General features: G+C 47.7%; 1 protein-coding gene across 2 annotated transcripts in view; it reads right to left on the bottom strand.

Moving 5' to 3' along the window:
• Positions 1-309: 309 nt before the first annotated feature.
• HEPH (hephaestin) overlaps positions 310-27,470 on the bottom strand; it is a 70,910-nt gene continuing 43,749 nt past the window's right edge. For both annotated transcript variants that reach the window (XM_027842676.1, XM_027842675.1), the window contains exons 13-21: positions 26,872-27,085; positions 19,483-19,622; positions 16,727-16,858; positions 15,000-15,106; positions 14,041-14,266; positions 9,073-9,212; positions 2,901-3,063; positions 2,018-2,056; positions 310-1,151 (exon numbers count right to left, since the gene is read on the bottom strand). In XM_027842676.1, the coding sequence (XP_027698477.1) occupies positions 922-1,151; positions 2,018-2,056; positions 2,901-3,063; positions 9,073-9,212; positions 14,041-14,266; positions 15,000-15,106; positions 16,727-16,858; positions 19,483-19,622; positions 26,872-27,085 (1,391 nt within the window). In that variant the 3' untranslated portion in view covers positions 310-921. The remainder of the gene's footprint in view (positions 1,152-2,017; positions 2,057-2,900; positions 3,064-9,072; positions 9,213-14,040; positions 14,267-14,999; positions 15,107-16,726; positions 16,859-19,482; positions 19,623-26,871; positions 27,086-27,470) is intronic.

Below are 27,470 nucleotides of genomic sequence, written 5' to 3'. Positions count from 1 at the left end.
GGGCTAGGATATTCCCTGCTGGAGCTCCCTCCCCCTTGCCAAACACACCCAGAGCAGCCAGTGTTCTCTTTCCTGCTTGACAGCTCCATCTCTCCGTTGGTGGACTTTCCCCAACCCCAGACAGAACAAGGTGCCAAGAGAGCAAGAGAGACTTCTTAATGTCTGGCCAGAGAAGGGTCAGGTCCTCCCAAGGGTAGGGGGATGGACCGGATGCCCACTGACCACCACGAAGGGTGGTGGGGTGTTGGACTCCAAGAGCAGTAGGATTGTGTTTGTGCAGCCCCCACCCTTTACTTTAGTCCGGTGCTCCCAGGTTTCATCAGCTCTTTAATGTATAGCGTTTGCTAGGAATCACATTGGGACACAGCATGCCAGGCCCTCCCTCTGAGCATGGACCTCTGCCCATCGAGAGGCCTACCTTCCGGAGCTGGCATTCTTCTGCCTACCAACCTCCCCCAGCCAGCCCTTCTAAAGCAATCAGTCCCAAGAAGAATCAAGGTCCAAGGCAGACCCTGCCTTCCTCAGCCCCAAACCTGGCCCCCTTCTTGGTCCTTATGGCCCAGATGTGGCATCTCCCTCCAGCTGGCTGGGCCTCAGGGCCTGCGATTGGCCTGTTCTCCCTTTGTCTAGGCACTACACCACGCTCTGGCGTGAAAGAAGGGTCAGGCTTCAGGAGGATGAGCCAGGGTCCACTTTCATAGCTGGACACATCTGACTGCTTTTGGAGGGGTACCAGAGGCTGCTGGGAGGTTCGAGGCTGTTGCTGTTGCTGTTGTTGGTAACCCACTCTAGAGCAGAAGATTCATGTGGGTTAGTGCCATGGAAAGCATCTTACTGAAAGAATGTCCCACCCCACCCGGTCCCAGCTTTCAAAGCCATCCAATGGGTTCTCACTAAGATGTGGGCCCCTGGGCGCGGGTCTTATTGCTTCATGGCCAAGAGCTTGAAGCTGTCATCCAGGATGGACCTCCTGTTGCGCCTCCGCTTCCTCTGCCGCTGCTGGTAGCACAGGACCCCAGCCAAGGCCACCACGACGATGAGAAGGATGAGCCCCAGAACGATGAGGACCACGGCTAATGTCTGCACGTGCTTCGTAGGGACCTTGATCCCCAGGATCCGGACTCTGGCCTCCATATCTTCAGAGGCTGTGACTGGAATGGCAGGAGATTGAAAAGAGTAACCCAATGGGGTGGGGTAGGTGGCTGCTAATGGGGAGCTTAGGCATAGGGCAGTAGGATACCTGTTGGGCTAGAAGCCAATGGACCTGGGTTTGAGTAATGACTAGCTGTATGACCCTGGGCAAGTCACTCAACTTCTGAGACTATTTCTTCTTCTGTGAAAGGGAGATGACACTACCTGCCTCACCTCCTTCTTCCATTTGTGGTAAGGATCAACCAAGAAAATAGATATAAAAGCCTAGAGAGGGTTACAGCTAGTGAGCAGCAGATCCAGAATGAGAAAGAGCACCAGGAATCAGGAAGACCTGAGTTCACTTTCTAGCTGTGTGATCCTGAGTAAGTCATTTACTTTGTTTCCTCATCTGTAAAATGAGGGGGTTGAACTCAAAGGCCTTTTAGCTCCACATTTATGATCTTCTCACATGAGACTGATGCATCCATCTATCCATCCACCCATCCATCCCTCCAAAAGTATTTACTAAGTACCTACTGTGTGCTGGGCACTGGGCCCCCAAATGATTCAGGTCAGTTCTATGCTACTCCCTATCTAAACCTCAGTTTCCTCCTCTGAAAAATTGGACTCAATCCTCTCTAAGATCTCTTGCATGCCTAACGCTGGGGTTTGGGCCCATGCAGATACAGAGGAGCATGAGGAAATCTAAATAGCCAATAGTTGGCCTCTGGTGGCCATCTGGCACCTTCCTCATTAGGAGCCAGCCTGTGCCAGCCCCTGGGTTGTCCACATACACACACACACACACACACACACACCCTGGTCAGGGCCCCAGCCACTTTCTCTCCCCCTTGGGCAGTCCCTGCTTGCATGGCACCCTCCATACCTGATCCTGCTTTCTCATTGCTGGCAGTGATCATGAGCTCTGCAAAAAGGAGAGAGAAGCTTAGGCCCCCTGAACTCAACACCTTGTCTCTCCAGGTGCTTAGGCTGTGTGTGTACAGGGGTGAGGCACTCAGGGACAGGAATGGTGGGATATTCCCATGGTACCAAGAGGCAAGTGGCAGTAACTAATAGCGGGGATGGCATTGGACTGGGAATCAGGGGACCTAGTTCTGCCACTAACAAAAATGCTGTGTGATCTTGGGCAAGCCCAGTCCCTACTCCAGGCCTCAGGTTCCCCCTGTTTTATGAGGAGGCTAGCATTCCAGGACCCCTCCCAGGTCTGACAGTCTATGTTCTAAGAGCCCTCCCCCCACCCCAGTTTTTACATTCTTCCTTCTAAGTTCTCTCTCAGAGCTAATGTTCTAGGTTCTAAGGTGTCCCCTTAGCACTGACATTCTGGGTTCTAAGGCCCCTCCTAGCTCTGACATTCCCTGTTCTAAGGCCTCTTCCAACTTTAACATTTTATGTTCTAAGGTCCATTCTAGAGCTGACATACTATGTTTTAAGACCCCTCCCGGCTCTGACATTCCATATTCTAAGTCCCCTCCAAGCTCTGCCATTCTGGGTTCTAAGGCCCCTCCCAGCTCTGACCTTCCCTGTTCTAAGTCTCCTCCAAGCTCTGCCATTCTGGGTTCTAAGGCCCCTCCCAACTCTGACATTCCCTGATCTAAGGCCCCTCCCAGCTCTGATATTCCCTGTTCTAAGGCCTCTCCCAGCTCTAAGATTCTGTGTCCTAAGACTCCCTCCCAGTCCTGATATTCTGGGTTCTAAACCTTGGGGTCCTTTGAGACCTACCCCTTCCTTGCCCCTCCCTTCAATTTTACCTCCTCGGGCTAGGACAGTGAAGAGTGTCTCCATGCCAGCATGGATGTGGTCAGCCACGTGGCAGTGCATTAGCCATGTTCCGGGGTTGCTGGCCACCACCTCCACGGCCTCAAAGGTCCCTGGGAACAGGTCCACCACATCAGCTCGGTAGCTCTCCCCACTCTGTCAGAGAGATGTGGCCAGTGAGGGGAGGGAGGAGCATTGCAGGCCTTTCTCAAACTGGTAGCAAGAAGGGCCCATCACCCTTAGGCCCTGGATCAGCTACGGTCATGTGCTTGGCCTCCAAGGAAGACAGTCCAGTCTCTGTTCGTGCTCTCGACCTGACTGGGAGCCAAGAGCTTGGCTTGGTGCCATGCCAACATTTCCTTATACCATTTTTTTTCTGTCAAGGTACCCTTTGGAAACTAGCTCAAGCTTCTAGCTTCCCCCTTCTCTGCTTGGGGCTCTCCCTTCCAGCCCTGTCAGGCTTGGTAGCTATGAAGAAGCATGGACAGAGAGTCATAAAGACCTGAGTTCAAATCCCACCTCAAGCTTTTATTAGCTATGGGGCCTTAGACAAGACTCTTCACATCCCTGGGCCTCAGCTTCCTCATCTGTAGGATGAGAAGACTGGACTAGATTAGAGCTTCTTAACCTTTGTTGTCAGAGACCTCTCTGGCCATCAGGCTGGTGAAGCCTACAAGGCCTTTTCTCAGAATTATGTTTTTAAATGTTAAAAATGAAAAATAGGATTACAAAGTAAAGAAATTTTATTAAAATAGACGTATTAACACATCAAATACAAGACTTCAAAGAGCCAAGATCAAGAACTCCTGGACCAGATGACCTCTGAGAGCCTTTCCCATTGGCCATCGAGGGTCCTCTGTGTGACCTTGGACAAATCATTGCCCTGCCCTGGGCCTTGAGGGGCCTGGACTAGCCACCCTTCAGGGCCTCTTCCAGCTTGGGATCTTGGAGCCTCAGACTCTGGGAATGCTGTGAAGGGGCTTCATGCTTTAAGTGGGGGGGGGAGGGGCAGGGAGCAGCAGCCTGGCATGCGCTCCTCAGACTGAGCCTCTCAGAGCGAGGAAGGATCCCAGCTTACAGGAGCCCTGGGTGTCATTCTGAGAATCCCCTCCTTCCAGCATGACTCAGTACCGTCCTGGGCCAAGCACCAGAGAGCGGGCTTTTTAGCCTCTCTGCTGAGACACACACAGAGACACACACATGCATACACAGAAACACACAGATACAAACAGCAACACACACAGATACATATAGAAACAGAAATACACATGCAGACAGAAACACATAGACATATACATATATATACATATATATGTATACAGAAAAACAGACACACATATATACATAGAAACGCACACAGAGAAATAGACACAAACAGGAAAATAGGAACATACATATATACACAGAAACACACCCAGAAAAACAGACACATAGACATATAGAAACGCAGATGCAAAAAACATACATACACACATACATACAGATACACATTCACACAGACACACTGACCCACAGAATCACACATACACACATAGACAAACAGAAACAAATACATATATAGAAAAACATAAAACACACAGAGAAACACATAGCACACAGATACATAGACACAGAAACACAGAGACATAGACACACAGAGCTATAGACACACATACACATTCACAGACACACAAAGACACAGAGGAACATATAGAAATGCATATTGACATATAACAAACACACATACACATAGAACAAAAACATAAACAGAGACACATACATAAACACACAGAAACCCATAGAAAAATGCATGCTGACCCCCAAAACTCAAATACACAGATACATAGACACCTATACACAGAGACATACAGGAACACACATAGATACACAGGAATACACTTGCAGAACAAACATACATGGAGACACACAGAAACCCACAGAGAAATACAGACACATAGAAACATACCAAGAAACACAGACATATACACAGATACACATAGAAGTAGACAAACACAAAAAACACAGACACACATTCACACAGACACATAATGTAGATGAATACACAGACAGAAAAACATAGACACACAAACACAGACACAATAAAGATATACACAAACATAAAAACAGAGAAACAGAGACACAGAAACAGATAAAGAGAAACACACAGAGATACACAGCAAACACATATAGACACAAACACACAGACTCACAGAAATATACACATAGAATAGAAGTTCACACAGACACATATATAGACACACAGAAACCCAGAAATTCACCAAGAAATTACACAAATATAAACATAGACACAAAAAACACACATACACAGATAAATACAGACACACATTCACACAAAAACACACATATTCTGTGTGACCCTGGGTAAGTCATTTAACCCCAACTGCCTAAAAAAAAACCCAAAACACATATTCACACAGACACACACAGAATATGCAAATACAAAACCCAGATGCGTTTACAGACACACTGAAACAGAAACAAATACACACATAGAAAAATAAAGACAGAGAGAAACACAGAGACATAATCAAAATACACACATACATAGATACACAGAAACACACAGAAACGCAAAACCATACAGAGAAACACATAGAGACACAGACACACATAGATAAATATTCACAGACATGCAAAAACACAAAGGGAAACAAACAAAAACACATGTTCACACAGACACAAAGAAACATAGAAAACATATACAAAGAAACATTGACATATAGCAAACATACAGGCAGAAACACACATGCAGTACATAAACCATATACATACACACACAGAAACCTATAGAGAAATATACACAGAAACATACCAAGAAATTGCACAGACACACACATATATGCAATGAAAACCACATAGAAACATAGACACAAAAACACACATACACAGATACATACAAACATACAGACACATAAACAGATGCAACAAAACATACGTACACACATATTTACACAGACACACATAAAACACAGAGAAACACAAAACAGACACACATTCACATAAACATACATATAGCAAACAGAAACAAATATATAGAGAAAAACATGACAGAGAAATACAGACACAACCAAGATACACAGATACAGAGACACATAGAGAAACACAGAGATACACAGACACATAGTTACACATATTCACAGACACACAGAAAAAGAGAAACATTCACACAGATACACACAAAAACACAGAGAAACAGTCACACACAAACACACACTGACACATAGCAAACACACAGACCCACAGAAACACACATGCAGAACAAACTTACACACCGACCCATACCTAGACACACAGAAACCCATAGAGGAATACACACAGACACACAATGGAATACATTAAGAAATACCCAGACATACACACAAGTACACATATACAGAGAGATAAGAAAACGTGTTTGGATACATACAGACACATATTCACACATACACAGACCCACAGAATCACACAGACACACACAGAACATACAGACACAGAAAGGACACACATTCACACAGCCACAAACATATACAAAGGAAACAAATACATGTACAGAAAAACCTATACACACAGAGAAACACAAAGAACATAAGATACACAGACACATAGAAACACAGAAAGACACAAAGCATACAAACACACATAGATACCCCTATTCACAGACACACACAAAGACAGACACAGAGAAACACACAAAGACCCACACAAACAGACCCACAGAAATACACATGCAGAACAAACATACACAAAGACACATTCATAGCCACACAGAAACCCATAGAGAAATACACACAGACACAATAAACACGTATGTAAACATTCACATACATAGACACAGACCCAAAGAAGTACACAGACATATATACAATACATAGACAAAAAACAGACACACACATAGACAAACAGAAAACCAGAGAAATACATGTACAGAAATAGACACACATATGCACACAGAAACACAAAGACACACATATTCACACCGAAACACATAAAATGTACACATATTCAGATATACATATGCACTTAAACATTCACAGACACACATAAACAGATACATATACAGAAAAACAATGACAGACACACAGAAACAAGGACACACATAAAGATAAAGACGTACACACACACCTAGACACAAAGAAATGCACATAGATGCACAGAAACAAAAACATACAGAGAATACACACACAGATACACATATTTATAGACACACATGTTCACAGACAACATAGACACACAAAGAAACATATGCAACACATGTATTCACAAAGACACACATAGATATGCACGGAATCACACAGAGACAGATATAGACACACAGAGATGTACATAGACACACAAACACCCAGGAAATACATAGAGACAAACACACAGACATACATAGACACACAGAGACACACAAATATTCACACAGACACACACAGAGAGACACAAAGGAAAACAGACAGATACATATCCACACTTTCACATAGACACACATAAACAGAAACAGATACATATAAAGAAATACATAAAGACATACAAATATACAGAGAGAGACACATAGATACATATAAAGATATATAAACACACAGACACATACATAGACACACAAAGTCCACAGAGAAATGCACACAGAGGCACAAACACAGATACATATGAACACACAAAATACACATAGATACACAGAAACATGAAGAGAAAACCATAGACATACAAAAATACACATACATATACGACACAGACACATACATATTCACATAGACACACATAAAAACACATAAATATACAAACAGAAATACACAGAGACCCACACAGATAAAAACACAAACACAGAGACATGTATACTGACACATACACGTCACACAGAAACACATAGACTTATACAGATACACACAGAGAAACACATAAAGATATACATACATACAAAGACAGAAACACACACAAAGAAAAAGACATATAGACAGGCGTATACAGAGACATACAGACACAAACACACAAAGAAACACACAGATACACAAGATATATACAGAAACGCAGACACACAGGCACATATTCGCAGATACATGTAGACACACAAAAACACACAGACATACAGAGACATAAAGAGAAACACACAGTCACACAAAAAGAAACACAGACACACATGTTCACAGATACACACAAACACATAGACACTTATAAACACACAGGCACAGAAACAAAGAGACAGACACACATTTCCAGACATTTGCATAGATATACACACAGAGACACACATATATTGATACAATCAGAGATGCACAAAGAAACACAGACATACACACAGACATAAACATAGACATACAGAAACACAGAGAGATTCACACAGAAGCACAGAGACACACATTCACACAGATACAGACACGCAGAGACACATAGAAACACAAGTGCACACAAACATACATAGACACATACACTCATATGCTCATACACAGATATACAGACACCCCCACACAGACATATATACACACATACTCACATGCTTGCATGCAGATATACACACATACACTCTTGAGCACACACACACACACACACACACTTTTTTCCTGACATTCTAAATATGCCTCCCTGTCATTCCATGTTTTGCCTCCTGGGGCCAAGCAGAATGAGGCTAGTCCCCCTTCCACCATCATGTGCATCCCCTCCCCCCAGACCCCTTCTTCAGGCTCCAAATCCGCAGATCTTCAGCCAATCCTCACACAGCATGCTCTCCAATCTTCTCATCAGCCTGGCTGCTCTCCTTGGGCAGCTCTCCAGTTTCTCAATGTCCCCGTTTAGATGTAGATGAAGCACAATAGTGTACAACAGGACTCTGATCTCCATCCTTCTGGCTACCAGGCCTCCCTGAATGCAGCCTAAGTAACTTTTTTTTTGGGTGCCACATCACACTGTTCACTTGCTCAGCTGGTGGTCCACTAAGACCCCTCAGATCTATCCCCCCCTCCTACATAAACTGCTCTCTAGCCTGTGCTTATGAAATTGCTCTTTTGAATCCAAATGCAGGACCTTAAATTTATCCTGTATATGTTTCTATTCCAAACCCACAAGAGCAAGAAGGGCTGGGCTCCAGGGCCCAGTAAGCATCCTTCTCCTTTGGCCATGGGCCAGTTGACAACCCTTTTGTTCCCTCATCTTCCCTTTGCCCTCCCGCCACCAACTTTATGACCTCTTCCCAAGCCCTGCCCCACTCACCTGGTAGAGAAAGCTCTCTGCGTGGAAGTGGACAGTGTGCAAGTCAATATCCTGTCCCATGGCCAGCATGTACCAGCCTATTCGCTCTCCCTGGTACATGGTCAGTCCCCCAAGGTTGGCATATAACTTCCCATTGATGGCTGCAAAGGGGGAAGAAAAGCTTTGCTGTTCATCCTCTTCTCTCCACTCCTGCTGCCTCTCCCGCCATCCATCCACTCACATCTGGACCGTTCCAGACTCCCTGTGCCCTCGACTCCATCCTCCACACGTGGCTGGGGGCGTCTGCCTCAGACACACACCGTCACAATATCCCAGCCCTCTTGGCCAAGGATTTTGTATAATGGCTCATGTGTCTCCAGTGTTCTAGAGCTTACAACATGGTCTGCGTGAAACCTCTCCAAAATCTATACTTGTTGCCTTCATTTCCTTTCCCCTCCCTCGTCACTCCTTTGTGGACTGGCTTCAGTCACCATCATTCAGCAGACCGGGCTCTCTCCAAAGCTGCCACATCTAGAGGCCTCTTCTCCAGGCTCAGCCTTCTTGCCCTCTCTCCACCTTTGGCGCCTCCTGGAAACTCTCCCCTCTCTGTTCTTTGGTGGCCCTAATCTCTCCAGCTTCTCCTCCTGCCTTACTGTTCTCCCTCAGTCTCCTTTGCAAGATTGTCCCCCCTGCCGTGCCCTGTAACTGTGGGTATCCCCCAAGGCTCGATCGTGGGCCCTCTCATTTTCATTCTCTTTCAGTGATCTCAGTAGCTCTCATATATTCAATTACTATCTACCTCGATGGCTTCTAAAACCATGTATAGCCAGCCCTAGTCTTGGTCCTGAGCACTGCTCTCCCATCACCCCATGGTGTCATCTTTGAGAATGAAGGACGATGAAAGACAAATGGCCCATGGGCAAACTCATCAAATCCAAATCAGAATTCGTTCCTTCTCCCCAAACCTCCCGATTTTTGTTCTTCCAACACTGACCTTGGAATTAGCCTTGACTCCTGCTTTCCCCCGCCCCGACACACAGACACAGCTTGTCACCCACTTTGCCTCCCCAACATCTTTGGCATAGGTTCCCCTCCTCTACTCCCACAACCACCACTCAAGGCCTGACCCTCCCCATCCCTGGCCTAGACTACAGCCTCCCTGCCTCAGGCCTCTCTGCCTGATCCATCTTCCACGTGGCTGCCAAAGCGATAATCCCAAAGCATAGAGGGGGCCATTCCACTCATCTGCTGAGAAATCTCAGTGGCATCTATTGCCTCGAAGATTGCACTCTCTTGGGCATTTTAAACCCTTCACAACCTGACTCTAACCACATTGGAGTAACACAGTGGCAGGGAGTCAAAGTGGATGGGTTCTAATCCCAGCTCCACTGGGAGCTCTCTGAGAGCCTCTTTGAGCTTCAGTTTCTCTTTTATAAAGAGGGTGTTGGGCTAGATGGTCCAAGGGCCCAGGTCCAAGGTCCCTTCCAGCTCTGGAGTAGTGAGCCCATTAGTCTCCCTCTGTTACACATTCCTCCTCTTCATGTACTCTATGGGCCAGCCAAACCAGCCTTACGGTTCCTCACCTGAGACAGTTCATCTCCTGACTCCATGTGGTTGCCCATGCTGTACCCCATGCCTGGAGTGCACTCCCTCCTCAAAACCACCTTTTAAAATCTCAAGCATCTTCCATAGCTCAGCTCCAATAGCCCCTTCTACATGAAGCCTTCTCTGATCCCCCAGATGCCAATGTCCCTGCCCTGAAGTTACCTTATATTTCCTTTGTATGTGCCACATGTATCATATACATCTGTATTGTGTCCCCTAACAGAATGTAAGCTCTTTGAGGGTAGAAATTGTTTCATTTTTTCTTTGTACTCCCAATGCCAAGTACGGGGCACACAGTCAGTTCCTCACAAATGATTGCCGAGTAAGGAACTTCTCTGTTGTCTCACCCCAGCCGTCAGAAGGACATCCCATCCACGTCACCACTTTCCCCATTGTGGCTTCAATATATCGTGGGTAGGCATAAGAAATTAAATGGGAATTCTTGGGGAGTTTTGCAGAAGCTGCAGATGACAGGCTAAGGCCAGCGGATGACACAGAGCCTATGACCCCATACTTAATCCAAATTATACAAGAAGGTACTGTAAACGCCCCATAAGAGAAAAAGAAAAAAATTCAGACTTCCTCTCTGCTACAAAGGGAGAGCTGAAACATTTTAGGTGGATTTTCCAGCTCGCAGGGGCACTGTGCCCCTAACCCCCGCGACATAGAAGGGATACCTGTAGTTCCATTTTAGCAAATGGGAAAATGAGGTTCCAAGAGGGGAAGCGATTTGTAGCTAGTCAGTGGCAGAGCCACCAGTGACTCAAAGCCGGGCCTTCTCGTTCCAAGCCCAATGCTCTTCCCCACATGTTGTGCTGCTTCTTTTTAACACTCCCCATACCTACTGGGCTACCGGGGAAAGAGCCAGCTCTGTGCCTGGCAGCCTGCCCCAAAAGCTGCCTTCCCTGTAGCCTTCCCAGCAGGGAGCGTCCCAGCCACCAGGTCCACACTTAGAAACTCAGCCCTCTTTGCCGGCTTCTTCTCCCTCCTCTCCTGCCCCTCCCCAGCCAATTAGCAGCCAATTAAACACCACTTGTCAGGTACATTACTGGGGAGATTCTTTTCCATCCAACCCCGGGCGAGTTGGACCAGAAGACCAACTGCTATTCTGTGGCTCCAGGGAGTCTTGGTGAGCCGCCACCAATGGCATCTCTTACATCTGTCCCCTTCTCTCCTCCCACAGTTCATGTACTTACCACCTCTTGCCTCCTAATTGGTTTTAACTGCTTCCAGCCTTGCTCTTTCCTATTTCATCCTCCATGCTGCCACCAAACTGATGGGCCTATTTTTAGTTAACACACTCCCAAAGCAAGCACCAGACTCATCCCCTTGATCCGCATCCAACTTTATCCCTGGTCAAACACTTTGATGCTGGTCAAACAGAAGCTCTTGAACGTGGAACTGAACTCTCCACAGCTGGGCTCGGGCCTGCCTCAGAGTTCTGTCTTACATTACTCCCCTTCACAGGAGCCGGGATCAGGCCAAACTAAACTAGTAGACATTCCCTGAACTCCACAAGCATGCCATTCCCCACCTCCATGCACTTCTGCACACCACGCCCCATGCCGGGAGTGCCCTCCCTTCCTCCCTCGCTCTGCCTCAGAATCCTGGTGTTCCTGCAAGGCTTAGCTGCCAGTTACCCCCTGTAGAGGTGGCACCTTCCCAGCCCCCGCAGGCCATGGACATTGTCTCTCCTCAGTTCTTCCTGCCTCACACTCACCCTTGCCCCCTATCGAAGGTAAGCTGGCTGAGGGCAGGGCTTGTCTCCTTTGTACATTTGGTTCGCCAGTGCCTTGAACTGTTGAATCGAGTCAAATTGAATTCAAAGCCCTTCAAACAGGCTGGCCCCAGCCTACTTTCCAGCCTGATCTCCAATGATTCCCTGACATACTTCAGTCAGGGGGTCACCCTACACACAGAAGGTTGGAATACCCCTCCCCTTCTCTGCGTGTATTCAGGCCTTGCCCCTCCATGGAACCTAATGCAGACCCTTACATAGAACAGGCACTCAATATATGGTTGGTCAATGGAATGAATGAATGAATGAATGAATGAATGAATGAATGAATGAATGAATGAATGAATGCCCTGACCAACTCTTTACCTCTTGGGGCAGCAAAACATTGGATTTAGAGTCAAAGAATATAGATTCAAATCCCAATTGTTATTTCTTGCTGTGTGAAATTGATTAAGTCCCTCAATACCTCTGAGCTTCAGTTGCCACATCTGCAAAATGGGGACCATAGATTTAGAGCTAGAAAGGCCCTTCAGAAGTCATCCAGTCCAACCCCTTCATTTTACAAAGGAGGAAACTGAGGCCCAGAGAAAGGGTCTCGTACAGGTAAGAAGTGGCAGAGCCAGGATTTGAACCCAGGCCTTCTGAATCCAAATCTGGTGTTTTTTCCTCCTCACCACATTATTGGGTCTTAAAGGCCTCTTCTAATCACATCAGTGCTACCCTTTCTATGCTTAACAATCAAACAACACTAGCATCACTTTGGGAAGGGCCATGTCAATGAGATGCCCAATGGGTGGCATCATCCTTGTGACCCCCCCCCAGACCAAAACTCCCTTCCATAACCACCCTTCGGGTGTTCTCTCTCCTGCAGATAATGGCAGTGTCGAAGTCCTTTGATGAGGACAGGGACTGCCCTGCTTTAGGGCAGGACTTAGCATAGTGCTTGGTCCACAGGGTTTGTTCATTCATTCATTCATTCATTCATTCAAGAGGCCATTACTCATGAGGCCCCTCACCCCCATCCCTTGTTGTCTGATCTTCTCCCCTTTCTTCCCCAATCAGACTCTAAGCTCTGAGGGCAGACTTATTCCTCTCTATACACCACAGCTTCCGGCATCGGCCATACAACATGGTAGTGAGACACAGCCCAGTGGAAAGAGAATGGGACTGGGAATCATGAGACCTGGGTTCTAATCTGAGCTTTGTAGCTTATGAAGCTGTTTGGGCAAGTCCCCTGACCTCCATGGGCCTCTGTTTCCTCCTCTGTAATGAGAGGGATTTGGACTAGCTGGCTCCCAAGGACCTTTCCAGCCCTCGATCTGGGAGCCCATGTGTGACCTTGGGTAACTTCCTTCCCCTCCCCAGGCCTCAGTTTCCTCCTCTGTCAAATGAGTGGATTAGACTAGCTGGCCCCAAGGACCCTTACAGCTTGAACACTTTGGGACTGAGATCTTTTCCACCTGTGTCCTCCTGCAGCTCCCTGCTTACTGTGCATGATTGGGCATGAGGCAGCTGGACCTGAGCTAGGCCTCAAGGATGCAAGCTGTGAAGGGAAGCCAGGCCTCCTGATGAAAGACCAGGGAGCACAGAAGGGTCCTCTCCCTGCCAGGCCCCACCCTCCACTGCGCACCCTGGGGCCCACAAACCGTGCATCTTGTTGCTTTCTAGGAAAGTCTCATCTTCCAGGTTTCTGTGGCTTGAATCTTGGGGACCATGAGCTGCCACGTTCTCCTCTAGGTACCAAGACTGGTTCTCATCAAAGATCAGGAACAGTAGGGCAAAATCCCGGTCCACATCCTTTCGGGCCCCTGTGGCCTTGAGTGTCCCCTTCCGGCAGATGACCAGGGGACCTACCAGGCCACTGTACATATCCTGGAAGAGAAAAGTAAGAGGGCTGGGGGTGCCCCTCACCCCTCAGGTCTGGAGGGGAACAGGAGAACTTGGGACAAGTGGGGGCTACTACTCACTCTCGGCATGCCCTTGGGCAAGCACCTTTCTCTCTGGACCTCAGTTTCCTCCTCTATAAAATGAGGGGGTTGGATTTCATGGCCTCTAAGAGCCCTATCAGCTTTAGAGCTAAGATCCTATGAGTGACTTTGGGAAAGTCACTTCTCCTTGGGCCTCAGTTTCCTTTTCTGTAAAATGAGAGGGTTGAACCAGATGGCCCTCAAGGTCCTCTGAAGCTCTAGGATCATATATGGGTACAACCTCCTTGGTTGTCTTCCTCTGTGAAGTGAGTGGGCTGGCCTCTGAGGGTGCTGCCAGATCTAGGCCTAGGATTCTCTGCATCAAGTCACGTGAGGGGGCCCTTCTGGTTCTTGGTCCTGTGCTTCCCTGGCCTGGTCTGCCAGGCTTTGCTCTAAGAGGGGCGCAGCCTCTCACCCTGCTTGAAGAACTAAGGCCAGGAACCTTCCCAAGTCAGAGGCAGAGCTGGGAAGAGAAGCCAGGTCTCCAGATGCCCGAGATCCAGCTCTTTAATGCAGAAGAAAACACTGGAATCCAGAATAGCCAGACTCCCCAAGGCTGGTCCCCTAAGCCCATGATCAGGAGGGCTCATACACCCCTGGCCTGCCGCAGTCTCACAGGCAGCCAGGCCAAACTCTACCTTGATGGGATCCATGTTGGAGTAATAGATCCAGGGGATGCAAGCTGAGTCATTCGGCCCAGGGCCAGATCGTTCAGGGATGCTCCATTGGTATATGATCACCTCACCTGCAGAGAGGCAGGAAGAACTCTCCAGCAAAGCTTGACCAGCAGGTCCTTCCAAAGCCAGGCCACCCTGGGCCAAGGCCAGGACTCTGAAACAATTTCCACCAAGCCAGGTTCATTGCCATCATGTCCTTTCTTCTTCTGGAAGGCCCTTCTGGCCACTCTCCCTCTCTCCAAATTGTACTTGTCCTTCAAGGCCCATGGCCACCAGGAAGCCTACCTTGACTGATCCAGGCCATAGGGAAAGGAAAGACAGCCCCTGTCCTCAAGGCACTTACATTCTAATGGTAGAGAGAACATGTACACATAGATATACATATGTATGTATTATGATGTCTGTATGTATGTATGTATGAGAGACAGACAGACAGACAGACAGAGAGAGAGACAGAGAATGGAAGGTGATCTACAAGGAGGAGGCACTAATGGCTGGGGACACCAGGGAGGACCTCCAGCAGAAGGTGGCGTTGATGCTGAGCCTTTAAAGAACTTAGGGATTCCAAGAGGTGGAGGCAAGGAGGGAGTATATTACAGACATGCACAAAGACCCAGAAACGAGGGCTGGTGCACCATATGTGAGGACCAGCAGACAGGCCAGAATGACTGGATAATGCACAGAGTAGGCAAGTTGTATAAAGGCTGGAAATCTTGGAAGGGACCAGGATGTGAGAGGCTAGAAACGCCAAAGAAAGGGCTTCCTATTGGACCCTCGAGATGATGGGGGCCCCTAAAGTTGGCTGAGCAGGGGCTATGCCCTATAGTGCCTATTTCATTCGGGAACATCTCATGGCATATTGGGATCTCAGAGTTGGTCAGGCCTCCTGGTGGCCTCAGGTCCAATGCAGACCTTGGCAGAAAGCCATTCTCCAATGTGTCTGACAGAACAACTGTTTTTCCACTTGAGAACTTTCCAAGATAAGCAATCTACAATCTCCTAAGCTGGCCCACTATACTTGGAGAGAGTTCCAATTACCAGGGAGTTTTTTCTGAAGCCCTCACCAGCTAAATCGGTTGCTGTTCACCTTCCTCCTCTCTGAATCCAGGCAGGGAAAATCAAATCCCTTTTTCCCCACTGGAGATCCCAGAAGGGACTATGTCCTCCCAGTCTCAGACTGTAAGTACCTTAGTAATATCTTCTATCTGAAGGAATTTGAAAGTTTATCCTAGCAATCAGTTATTGGATCACATATTCAAAGCTGGGATATTTAAGGACATCAAATCCAACCCCCTCATTTTACAGATGAAGAAATCAAGGCCTGGAGAGGTTATATAACTTCCTGGATTTGAACATAGGTCCCTTAACTCTACCCACTAGGCTTCCTCTCCAGGCTAAGACGGTTGTCTAAGGGTTAAGATTTAGCCTATAGCCACATAAACAAACGTTACTCTAAATTAAGCTACGTGGCCTATCACAGACATGAACCCACAACTCTGGCCTCAACCATGTTATGATTCAACTGACTTGAGATCCTGCACTGAGGAACAAATTCTAAGGCCCAGTCCTGACCAGTATCCTGGTCTCTGAGAAAGGGGTAAGGGGCCTAAGAAAGCCAGGGGACCAAAACAAGAGTACTGCCAGTATAAAGCCCCCCAAAATCCCCCCGCCAGAATAGCCCTACTCACCGGGCTCCGCAGACTGCACTGAGCCCGCCTCCTGCTCCAGTACCCCATGGGCATGAAGAGAGTAGGGACGACTGGCATTGTTCTTGAACACCACCGTCAAGATGTCGCCAACCTCTCCCCGGAGCAGTGGTCCTAGTGAGGGGGAGAAGAGGACAGGGCTACATTTATGTATCAGAAAGAAAAATTGAGAATTGAGGAGCAGCTTTAAATGGGCATCCAGCTGCCAGGCCTCATAGTAAGGGTGCAGGGGTCAGCAAACTATGGCCTGGCCAAATCCTTCTGGTCAAAGTGCTCTGAATGGTTTATACATAAATATATATATATATATATATATATATATATATATTTATAAATAAATCCAGATTTTCTCTTATAATATATACACACACACATACATATATATAAATTTATATATTTACATTTATGTATATTTATATTTACATATATATTTTTTTATTTTTAGGCAGTCGGGGTTAAGTGACTTGCCCAGGGTCACACAGCTAGTACATGTCGAGTGTTTGGTCTGAGGCTGGATTTGAACTCAGGTCCTCCTGACTTCAGGGCCGATGCTCTATCCACTATGCTACCTAGATGCCCTGGTTTTTATATTTTTAAATACAATAAAACTTAATAAAAGTGTAAAAAAAAAACCTAAAAAACCTGGGCCACACAGAAACAGACAAGGGAAGGACTAGGGCTAGAATCTTGTCCCTACATTTAGTGGGAGGGTACCCCACCCCGCTCAGGCATGGGGCAAGGAGAGCAAAATCCTTCAGATTCCAGTCACGTCACCCAGTACTTACTGTACACTTCTTAAAATGGCTATGGAGATAACGCTTGTGTCCAAAGGGAGAGGAAACATGGATAGAAAAGGTCACATCTTAAAAAATTAGAGAAAATAACCTTTCATAACTGTAGCAAGTGAGAGTTCTCAAGTAAACAAGGGAGAAATGAGCTGAGCAGCATCATCGACAGGCATTTATCAAGTATTTGCCAGGCCCTGAGCTAAGTGCAGGAGGGCCAAGGAAAGACTAATGAACTGGAGGCTCAGTGGAAAGAGAAAGCGCCGGGCTTCGAGTCAGGACAGCCCGATTTCAAACCTAGCCTCGGACATTTCCTAGCTGTGGAACCCTAGACAAGTCACTTCACCTCTGTTTGCCTCAGTTTCCTCATCTGTAAAATGGGGATAATGATAGTTGTTATGAAGATCAAATGAAATCATATTTACTAAAAAAAAAATGCTTAATATAGTGCCTGGCATATAGTAGGTGCTTAATAAATGCTAGTTGTCATCATAATTCTGTGGTAGATATCTACTAAATGTTCATTAAAAATTAGTAGGCAACTAGGTGACTCACTAAATAGAACTCTGGGTTTGGCATTAGGAAGGCCGGAGGTCAAGTCCGGCCTCAGATCCTTGCTAGCCGTGTGCTGCGCGCCAAATCGCTTACCCTGTGTTTGCCTCAGTGCTGTTCACTGTTAAATACGTATAATAACACAGCCACCTCCCCAGGGTGTCAGAAGGATGAAATGAGATCATAAAAGTGTAAAAAAGTGCTTAGCACAGTGCCTGGCACATAGTCAGTACTTAATAAATGCTAGTTGTCATTATAATTCTCTAGTAGATGTTCACTAAACATTCCTTGGCAGTTAAGTAGCTCCATGGCCAAAGACCTGGGCCTGAAGTCAAAAAGTCCTGAGCTCAAAACTCGACTCAAGGCACTTTCTAGCTGTGTGACCCTGGACAAGTCATTTAAACAGTGTACCTCATTTCCTTCAAGTTATAAAATGAGGATAATAATAGTAGCTAATTCCTAAGGTGATTGTGAAGATCAAATGGGATATTTGTAAAAAGTGCTCAGCACAGGGCCTGGCACATAGTAGGTACTTAATAAACGTTTGCTGTTATTATTAGAAGGAAGCCAAACTCAGTAACTGATGGGGTCCAGACCAGCTCCCTCTGCACGGTGAGGCCAAAGGTCACCAGAGCAAATGGTTTTTGTAACTGTTTTTCTTTGTTTCTTTGGAGTGGGGGTGGGGGGGTGAGGAGAGGCATTTCCAGAAATGACTGGCGTAATATCAAAAGCCTTTAATGAAATGTGCTTTCAAAAATAATAGTAAGCAGTAGCATATGTGCCAAATTAGAAGAGGGGCTGAGCAGCCAATGTATGGTCCAACTCTGTGGCACTGGTCAGAGGGAGGAAGGGAGGAAGGAAGGAAGATTTATGAAGCACCTACTAGGTGCCCGGCACTGTGTTAAGTACTTTACAAATATTATCCAATGTGACCCTCACAACCACTCTGAGAGGTAGGTACTACTATGGTCCCCATTTTACAAATGAGGAAACTGAGGCACACAGAAGTTAAGTGACTTGCCCAGGTTCCCTCAGCTAATAAGTGTCTGAGGCTGGATTTGAACTCGTGTCTCCCTGACTCCAGGTCTGGCGCTCTATTTAATGAGCCACCTAGCTGAGTAGGTGTCCAGCTGCCTCTGAACAAATCTCAGACACCCTTTCCTCTTAACTAGGTGTGAGGGTTGGCACCAGACCCCATTTGGCCTTAGATGAAGCCAGCTGTGCTTTGATCCGGTTCTGTCCTTTTTTCCTCACCACCTCACCACTGCCCGCCACCCGCTGCCCACCACCCACCATCTTGGGCACAGGCTCCTAGTCCCAGACCAGGCTGCCAGGTTCTAGGGATGAGGGAGGAGACAGAAGGGAATAGATAAAGAGGGGAGATCAAGTTGATATGCTTACCCAGAATTCCCAAGTGCTCTTCTGGGCCAGTCCTTGGTCGAGGAGTCCTGAAGGTGCCATCGAAATACTCCCTATACACAGCTTTCTTATACCGAGAACCCAGGAGCCCATCTTCATTGCTCAGAAAGACATGGCCATAGCTGGGAAATCCAGAAAAGACATCATCAGTCCCTGGCCCTCTGGGCACAGTCCATCCCTTTAGGGGACAAGGTTGGTGGGGGGGGAGGGTACAAGCTCATTTTTAGATGTAAGGAAGGTCCCATACCATAGATGGAAAAACTGAGGCACAGAGAAGTGACCCTCCCCTTCCTATAGGTACACTCTGATGGTCTCATTGCATGACCAGGGAAACAGAGAACCGGTTGCAGCTGCTGCCTGACCTGATTTCATCAGTGTCTCCTGCCACTTGCCCCTCTTAACTGCTCCCCATGTCCAGGGAAGGCAAGCCAACACAGTGGGAAGAACCTTGGCCTGTATGCCAGGAGAGCTGGCTCTGCAACATATTCAGCGAGTGACTTTGGGCAAGTCACCTCTGCCCTCTGAGCCTCAGTGTCCTCACCTGGAAAATGGGGATAACACTATATTCATCCAAAGGCAGGAAGTCAGACTGAAAGCTCTGAAATCTGTAATTCTAAGTAGTGAGAGTGGCAGACCAGGAGGCAGGAAACAGGCCTAATTCCTGGTTCTGCCTGCTGCTTCTTCATTGGGTGTGTCCTCTTGGGCAAGTCGGAGCCCCCAGCAAGAACAAAAAGCACTTTGACATGCAGTTCTCCATGAGAGCAGAGAATCTGGCTTTCAGCACACCCTGAGGGCAGGGGGTATATTGCGGTGACCTACAGGGAATGCTTCTGTATTACTACAGATGCCCAAGGCCCAAAGCCTCAGGAAACACCTGTCCACTTCCCACTGGAGCCCAAAGAATTGAAATCTCCTTAGAAATGGGAAGGATGGCTTCACCAGCCAAATAAAATGCCAAAGAGCAATGCCAACTTGCATCCAGAGGCTGGAGGATGGAAGAACATGGCGGGGACGAAAAGAGGCCAGAGAAGGAGCATAGGCTACATAGGGCTGTATTAACGAGTTGGAATTTCCCAAAGACAAGGAAGTTCGACCCTGCTGGTCCTCCAAGGAGTGGCAATGGGCAGGTGGGGAGAAGCTATGGGGTGAGATATCCATCTGTATGAGGCAGAAGACATGCACCTTGGACATGGTGCCGAGCTCCCAAGATTCATCAAGCCTCACTCACACATTGCCCATTTCTGGCCCCTCAGGAGGGTGAAACCACTGGAAAGACTCGAGTTTTGCTAACGTCCTTGGCAAGAGACTCAAGACCTTGGGGCACAGGTGGTGTTTTTCTCATTACTATTAATGGATTGAAGTCAAGCCCATTCTGAGGAGAAAATAGGACTTGGTAAGTGAATGGCTGGTTAAGATGTCCTCTATGAGCAGGGTTGGTATTTGTAGATGAAAGAATGATGGGTTTTGGCCAACAACAGAGTGCACCTAACTATATCTATATACATACACACGTCCATACATACATACATACATATATGTATATGCACATGTGTGTATGTATGTATATGCATGTGTATGTATACGTGTATGTATATATATGTATATATTCGTCTGGAGTGCCGTGAATCCATTCATGAAGACTTCAAACTGAAAGTGGAGGAAAGAGCAAACTCCCTACGTGTGTCTGCCAAGTTAATTGCCATAGAGTGTAGCAGCTATCCACCAACCTAGGCAAAATGGCGGTAGAGAGGCCCAGTAATTGACAGAAGGACAACAGCTAAGAAGGGATGGAGCAAGAAACCTTGAAGCCATGGACTGAGATGGCTATACAGATTCCCAAAGTACAGCTGCTTGACAGAGGAACGAGAAACACCATCACAGGGTAGTAAATGTTGACATGTACCACAGGTTTGGGAAGGCTGCAGAAAAAGCCTAGGATAGAAAGGCTCCCTGTGGCCTACAACTCCACAGGAGAATTCTGCCCAGGAGGCATGGGAGGCATGGGAGGCATGTGGGAATGAGGTCCTGAAGACCTAAACAGGCACCATTCCAATGACACATAAAAGGGGAGCTGGGGGAAGCCTGGCGTGGAGGCTCAGGGAACTCGGCCCCTAGCCTAGATCTTTTACCACTCACATCTTGGAAAAAGAAGTGAAGGCAGGTGGCTGAGGCTGAGTGCAAAAGCATGGCCCAGGCCTGCCAAAGGCTAAGCACAGCTCAGAAGGAATGGAGAAGCAGAGTGCAGGAAGGAGTGGGGTCAAAGAGACACGGCACAACTACTTGACTCAGAATCCTAGGCCCTCAGAGGCCATGTGGTCCAACTGCCTCCTTTTTCAGAAAAGGAAACTGAGGCCTGGGGAGGGGAAGGGAGTTGTCCAAGGTCACTCATAGGCTCCTAGCTCTATAGCTGGAAGGGCCCTCAGAGGCCATCCAGTCCAACTCCTTCCTTTTTTCAGAGGAGGAAACTGAGGCCCAGGATGGAGAAGGGATTGGCCTAAGGTCCCATACAGGGACAAGGGAAGGGAAGTGACTTGCCCAGGGGTCACATAGCTAATAAGTATCTGTGGCAGGATTTGAACACAAGTCTTTCTAACTGCAAGTCCAGAGCTCAATCTACCATGCCACAGTGCTTCCCATATTTTTTTTCTCCTGCCAAGGAAAATTATCTTCAGCCTGAGAAGCCCAAAACAAAAATAGTCAATAGGGAGGTGAAACTCTCACTAAGTGAGTAGATAATATTGGTTGGTTCTCTTTGAAAGGTGGCGGAGGGCACTGAAGGGTCACAAGACTGGAGGAGGGCTGATAGGCCGGTTTTCTAAAAGATAAGATGCGGGAGTCCCCAAAGGCAGCCAGTGAACGCGGCTTTGCTTTCTGACAGAATTTGAAGATGTATTATTAAAGAGCCGCTATCTGGGCAGTTAGAGAGGGAAATGTTAACACCAAGAGCTGACATGACACGGTTTCACCAAGAACAAGTCATGCTACACTTGCCTCATTTCCTTTCTGAGAAGGTCAGTAGCCCAGGAAATCAGGGAAACCCTGTAAACATTGTGCACCTTAGACTCTGACAGAGCTGTTCATGCTGCCCTTGGGGATAACACGGAGGGATGTGGGCCAAACAACATAGCAGAATTAGGCAGCTTCAGGCAGCATGGTACACAGTAAAGAATGCTCCATAGTGGCTCAGACTGGGATTCAAATACCAGATCAAGGAGTTTTTAAATCCTCCTAGAGGCACTAGGGAGCTATGGAAGAGTTTTGAGGAGGGGAGTGACATGATCAGACTTGGATCTTGAGAGCATTACTTTGGCAGCTGAGTAGGGGGAAGGGGAGAGACTGTTAGGCAGAGCAGTTAGGAGGCTCTTTGGATAGGCTCTGAGGCAGGCTGATGACCAACCGCACTAAGGCAGTGGCTTAACTGGTGGTGAGCAGAGCTATGGGGACAGATGCTGAGAATGTTGAGAAGGCAGAATTGACAGAGCTTGAGAGCTGATTGGGGGGCAACTAGGTGGCGCAGTGGATATAGTACCAGCCCTGGAGTCAGGAGGACCTGAGTTCAAATCCAGCCTCAGACACTTAACACTTACTAGCTGTGTGACCCTGGGCAAGTCACTTAACCCCATTGCCTAGCCAAAAAAAAAAAAAGAGCTAATTGGGTCTGAGGAGGGAGAGGAAGTGAAGAGTCAGGGGCCAGTCAGGTTTGAACAAAAATGGGCGAGTCTGGAGAAGGGGCAAAATACTTTGACCAATCTACGGGGAGGAGAGGCCAATGATCATGGGATCATACATATAGAGCCGGTAGGAACCTCACAGAACCCAGAGTTCACCCCCCCTGCCCTCCTGTGTTAGGAATAGGGAAGCTGAGGCCAGAGAGGCTGCCCAAGATCACGCAGGGAGTAAATATTGGGGATGAGATTTGAATCCAGGCCTTCCTGACTCTAAAGTGAGCACTCTCTCCACTAGGGTACACTGCCCAGAGAGGGCTAGACTCTACGCTTGGCTGCAGCACAGACTGTAGCTAACTGAATCCAGGAATGCCGAGCAGGTCTCCAAAGATAAAGCAGCCCCAAGGCAGAGCCTTGGCTTGGGGATCCCCCCTCCCCCCACATCACAGCGAAGCCACCAGACAGGTGGGAGAAGCAGGGCATAACAATGGCACACAAAAATCAATGCACGTGGGTGGTTGACAGTGCCAGGAGCGACAGTGATCAAGGAAGATGGAGACTCCGAAAAGCCTATTGGATTTCCAATGTGGGAAATCGCTGGCAAGCATCAGAGAGAGGCTGGGGCAGAAGCCAAATTGCCAAGGGGGGAAGGCAGCCCATTGGCGGGGAAATGGCAGCAACAGGAGACACGATCCTTTCTGCAAGTTTGGCAGTGAAAGGGAGGAGGAAGACAGAGGCAAGGAAACAGAGGCAGATTTATAAACAGTGGGGAAGGGGCCAGGATAGAGGGAGAGACTCAAGATGAGTGGGAGGGAGAGGCAATAGTTGGCAGAACAACAGGTAATTATTAAGCACCTACTTTGTGCCAGGCATTGAGAAGTATTCCAAGCATGGGGGGACATTCAGTGCAAAGGTGAGGAGACCAGAGATGGCAAATAGGCCTGTCTGATTGGACCATAGAATGTGTGAAGGGGAGTCACATGTAAGAAGACCAGAAAGCTAGTACAGGTTGTGAAAGGCCTTAAATAAAGACTATGTTTGATCTTGGGGCAGCTAGGTGGCACCACGGTAGAGAGAGTGCCAGGCCTGGAGTCAGGAAGGCCTGAGTTCAAATTTGGCCTCAGACATTTACTAGCTGTGTGACCCTGGGCAAGTCACTTAACCTGTGTTTGCCTTGGAGGCAGCTAGGTGCCTCAAAGGATGGAATGCTAGGCCTGAAATCAGGAGGACCTGAGTTCAAATTTAGCCTCAGACATTTACTAGCTGTGTGACCCTGGGCAAGTCACTTCACTCTGTTTACTGCTGGTTCCTCATCAGTAAAATGAGCTAGAGAAGGAAATGGCAAACCCCTCCAGTATCTTTGCCAAGAAAACCCCAAATGGGGTCACAGAGAGGTAGACACAACTGAAATGACTGAACAACAGAATATTTGATCTTTGAGGTAATAGGGAGCCAGCAGAGTTCACTGAGAAGGAGAGTGACATGGCCAACCTGAGCTTTCCGATTGTCACCCAGGCAGCTGTGTACACAATGGATTAGAGAGTGTAGACACTGAGGCAGGGAGGCCAATTAGGATGCCATTGCGATGGATGAAGCTGGAGGTGATGAGGGCCTGAATCCAGGCAATGGCTGCATAGACAAGACATGTTGTGAAGAAAGGAACACAATCTGCCAGCTGAGTGGGTATGTGGGGCAAGTTAAGAGAGAGGATCCCAGAACTTGGGTTGGAAGGGCCCCAAACCCCAAAAGCCATTCCTATCCTACCCGCCCTCCCCAGACAAGGCCATCCTGCTCATGCTTGAAGGCCTCCAAAGAGGGGGAAGTCACTCCATCCCAGGAATCTAAACCCAATCTCCCAATCGCCCCCTCTGCTCCAAGATGAAGACACAGGGAGGGGGGCAACAAGGGTCTCCATCAGAGGTGGCAAAGCAGCACCTGCATCAGATTCATATGTTATTGGGAAATGTTCACCAAAAGAAAAATACAACACAACGTAGAGAATATTAATTTGTGGTTTTCTAAGTCAACATGTGGCCCCAATGGGTCCTTTTCTCTGAGTTTGATATCACTGATGGTCTGAACAGCTACCGAGTGAATCCTGCTGGCAAGTCAGCTGGGGAAGAGGAAGAGCATTGTGCAGCTGGGAAGGTCCAGTGGAGACGGGGGCCAGACTTGAGTCAGGGAAGAGGAGCTGTGAGTACAGCAATAGGAGGAGTTCCTGGTGTGGAAAACCCCTCTGCCAACGTACAGCAGCAGCTGATCCCCTATGGCTCTGCAGAGCTGTCAGGGTGCATGCACCAAGAGGCAAAGTGACTTGGCCCAGGCTCCCAAGCTAGGTAGGTCTTCCTGATTCCATCCACCTGGCCACCTGCCTCTAAGTCAAGCTTAGCTTGGACTCACCCTCCAACCAGACTGGCCTCACTCTCTCTCCTTCATCCTTAGCTCTGACCCTGGAAGCAGTGAGGGCTGGATTTAAAGTCAGGAACACCCAGTTCAAATGCAGTCTCAGACGCTTACTACCTGTGCAACCCTGGACAAGCCACTTCTGCTCTCTGGGCCTCAGTTTCTTCGACTGTAAAATGAGAAGGTCGGACAAGAGGCCCTCTCAGATCCCTTCCAGCTGAAGGTCTAGGATCTTATAGGTGACCTTGGGCAAGTCAGTTCTCCCCCTGGGCCTCAGTTTCCCCATAGGTAAAATGAGGGATTTGGACCGACCAGCCTCCGAGGTCCTACCCCCACCATCCCCAGCTCTAGAACTGGGATCCTCTGTGTCACTCTGGGCAAGTCCCTTCCTCTCTCTGAGCCCCAGTTCCTCTCTAGAACAGGGCTGCATTAACTTTTTCCACTGGAGACCCCTTTTAGAGTTGGCCACAGTGTTGGTTGGTGGCCTGAGGGCGTACACAGTGCAAAACGCACATGCTGTGTGTTCAGAACCAGGGCTGCTGTGAAGTTGCGGCAGTACAACATGGACAAGTGCTGCCCGAAACACTTCGGATTCATGACATTTGATTTTTAATTAATTTTTGGTTGTTGCACATTCAGAAACCTTTTACTGTTGCCAAATTTTTTGCAACGCCATATGGGGTTGTGACCCACAGTTTAAGAAGTGTTGCTCTAGAAGGCCTTTTCCCTATTTCTTAATGTTCCCTCTCTTGCTTTAAGGCCCAGCCCAGGTGCCCTCCTCCATGAAGCCCCCAGCTAGAAGTGACCTCTCCCTCCTCACCTTTCCCATGGTACTTTGCTTGGCTTCTCCCTGGCACTCACATGACTCTCTCCCAGATCACAGCTTGGTGACTTCTCCCCACATCTTCTACCCATTAAATAATAGCAAACATTTATATAGCACCTACTGTGTTCTGGGCACTAGGCTGAGTGCTTTTTTTTTTTAATAAACATTATCTTATTGGATCTTCATAACAACCCTGGAAGGTAGGTGCTGTTGTGATCCTCATTTTACAGAGGAGGAAACTGGGGCAGACAGAGAGGAAGTGACTTGCTCAGGGTCTGAGGCTGGATTTGAACTCAGTTCTTTGTGACTCTAGACCCAGCATTCTGGGCACTGCAGTGCCCCTTAGCTGCCCCTCCTTGAGGGGAGGGCCAGGAGATCTTTATAACCCAGAGTCCAGCACTGTGCCCTGGGCCTTGGATTCCTCCTAAATGTTTGCCTTGACTTCCTCCCTCCCTCCCTCCCAGCAGGCCTCCTCACCTCTCCTTCTCTGATTGATTATGCCAGTCGCTCTCCCAACTGCGGTCTGGGCAATAGTCCCATTCCACCTCCTCAGCCATGATGTAATAGGTGCGAACCGCCTGGTAACGCAGCCGGGCTCCAGACCTTCTGCCTTGGCACCTGGAGACATTGTAGGACGCCCTCATTCCCGCCTGGAGGTGGTTGCCTTCTTGGCAATAGATCTCAAAGGTCCCTGGGTAGAGGAGAGACAGGGGGAAAGATCTGCTTCAGGCCTCCCCAGGGAACTGCTCCTGCTTCTCTCAGAAAGCCATGCAAGAGACGGTCCTGGGCAGGGATCCCTGGGAAACATAATAACAAGGACCCTGAGGCTTGCAAAATGATTCCTTTACAACACCCCCATAAGATAGCGAGAACATATGTTAACTGACCCCATTTTAAAGATGAGGGAACCGAGGCCCAGAAAAGCTACTCCATATTAAGTGGGAAAGAAAAAAGGAAAACAAAAACAAAAGAAAAGCTACTCTAGGTATCATGAACAAAGGCATAGAGGCGGGAAATTACGTTTGGGGCAGAGTGATTTGCCCAGTTATAAAAATGGCCAAACCAGCATTCAGACC

Source organism: Vombatus ursinus, unplaced genomic scaffold (assembly GCF_900497805.2).
Source record: "Vombatus ursinus unplaced genomic scaffold, bare-nosed wombat genome assembly UNPS02014882.1, whole genome shotgun sequence".
Classification (NCBI taxonomy): Eukaryota; Metazoa; Chordata; class Mammalia; order Diprotodontia; family Vombatidae; genus Vombatus; species Vombatus ursinus.
The sequence above is the reverse complement of the archived record's forward strand: the minus strand, read 5'-3'. Positions and strand labels throughout refer to the sequence as shown.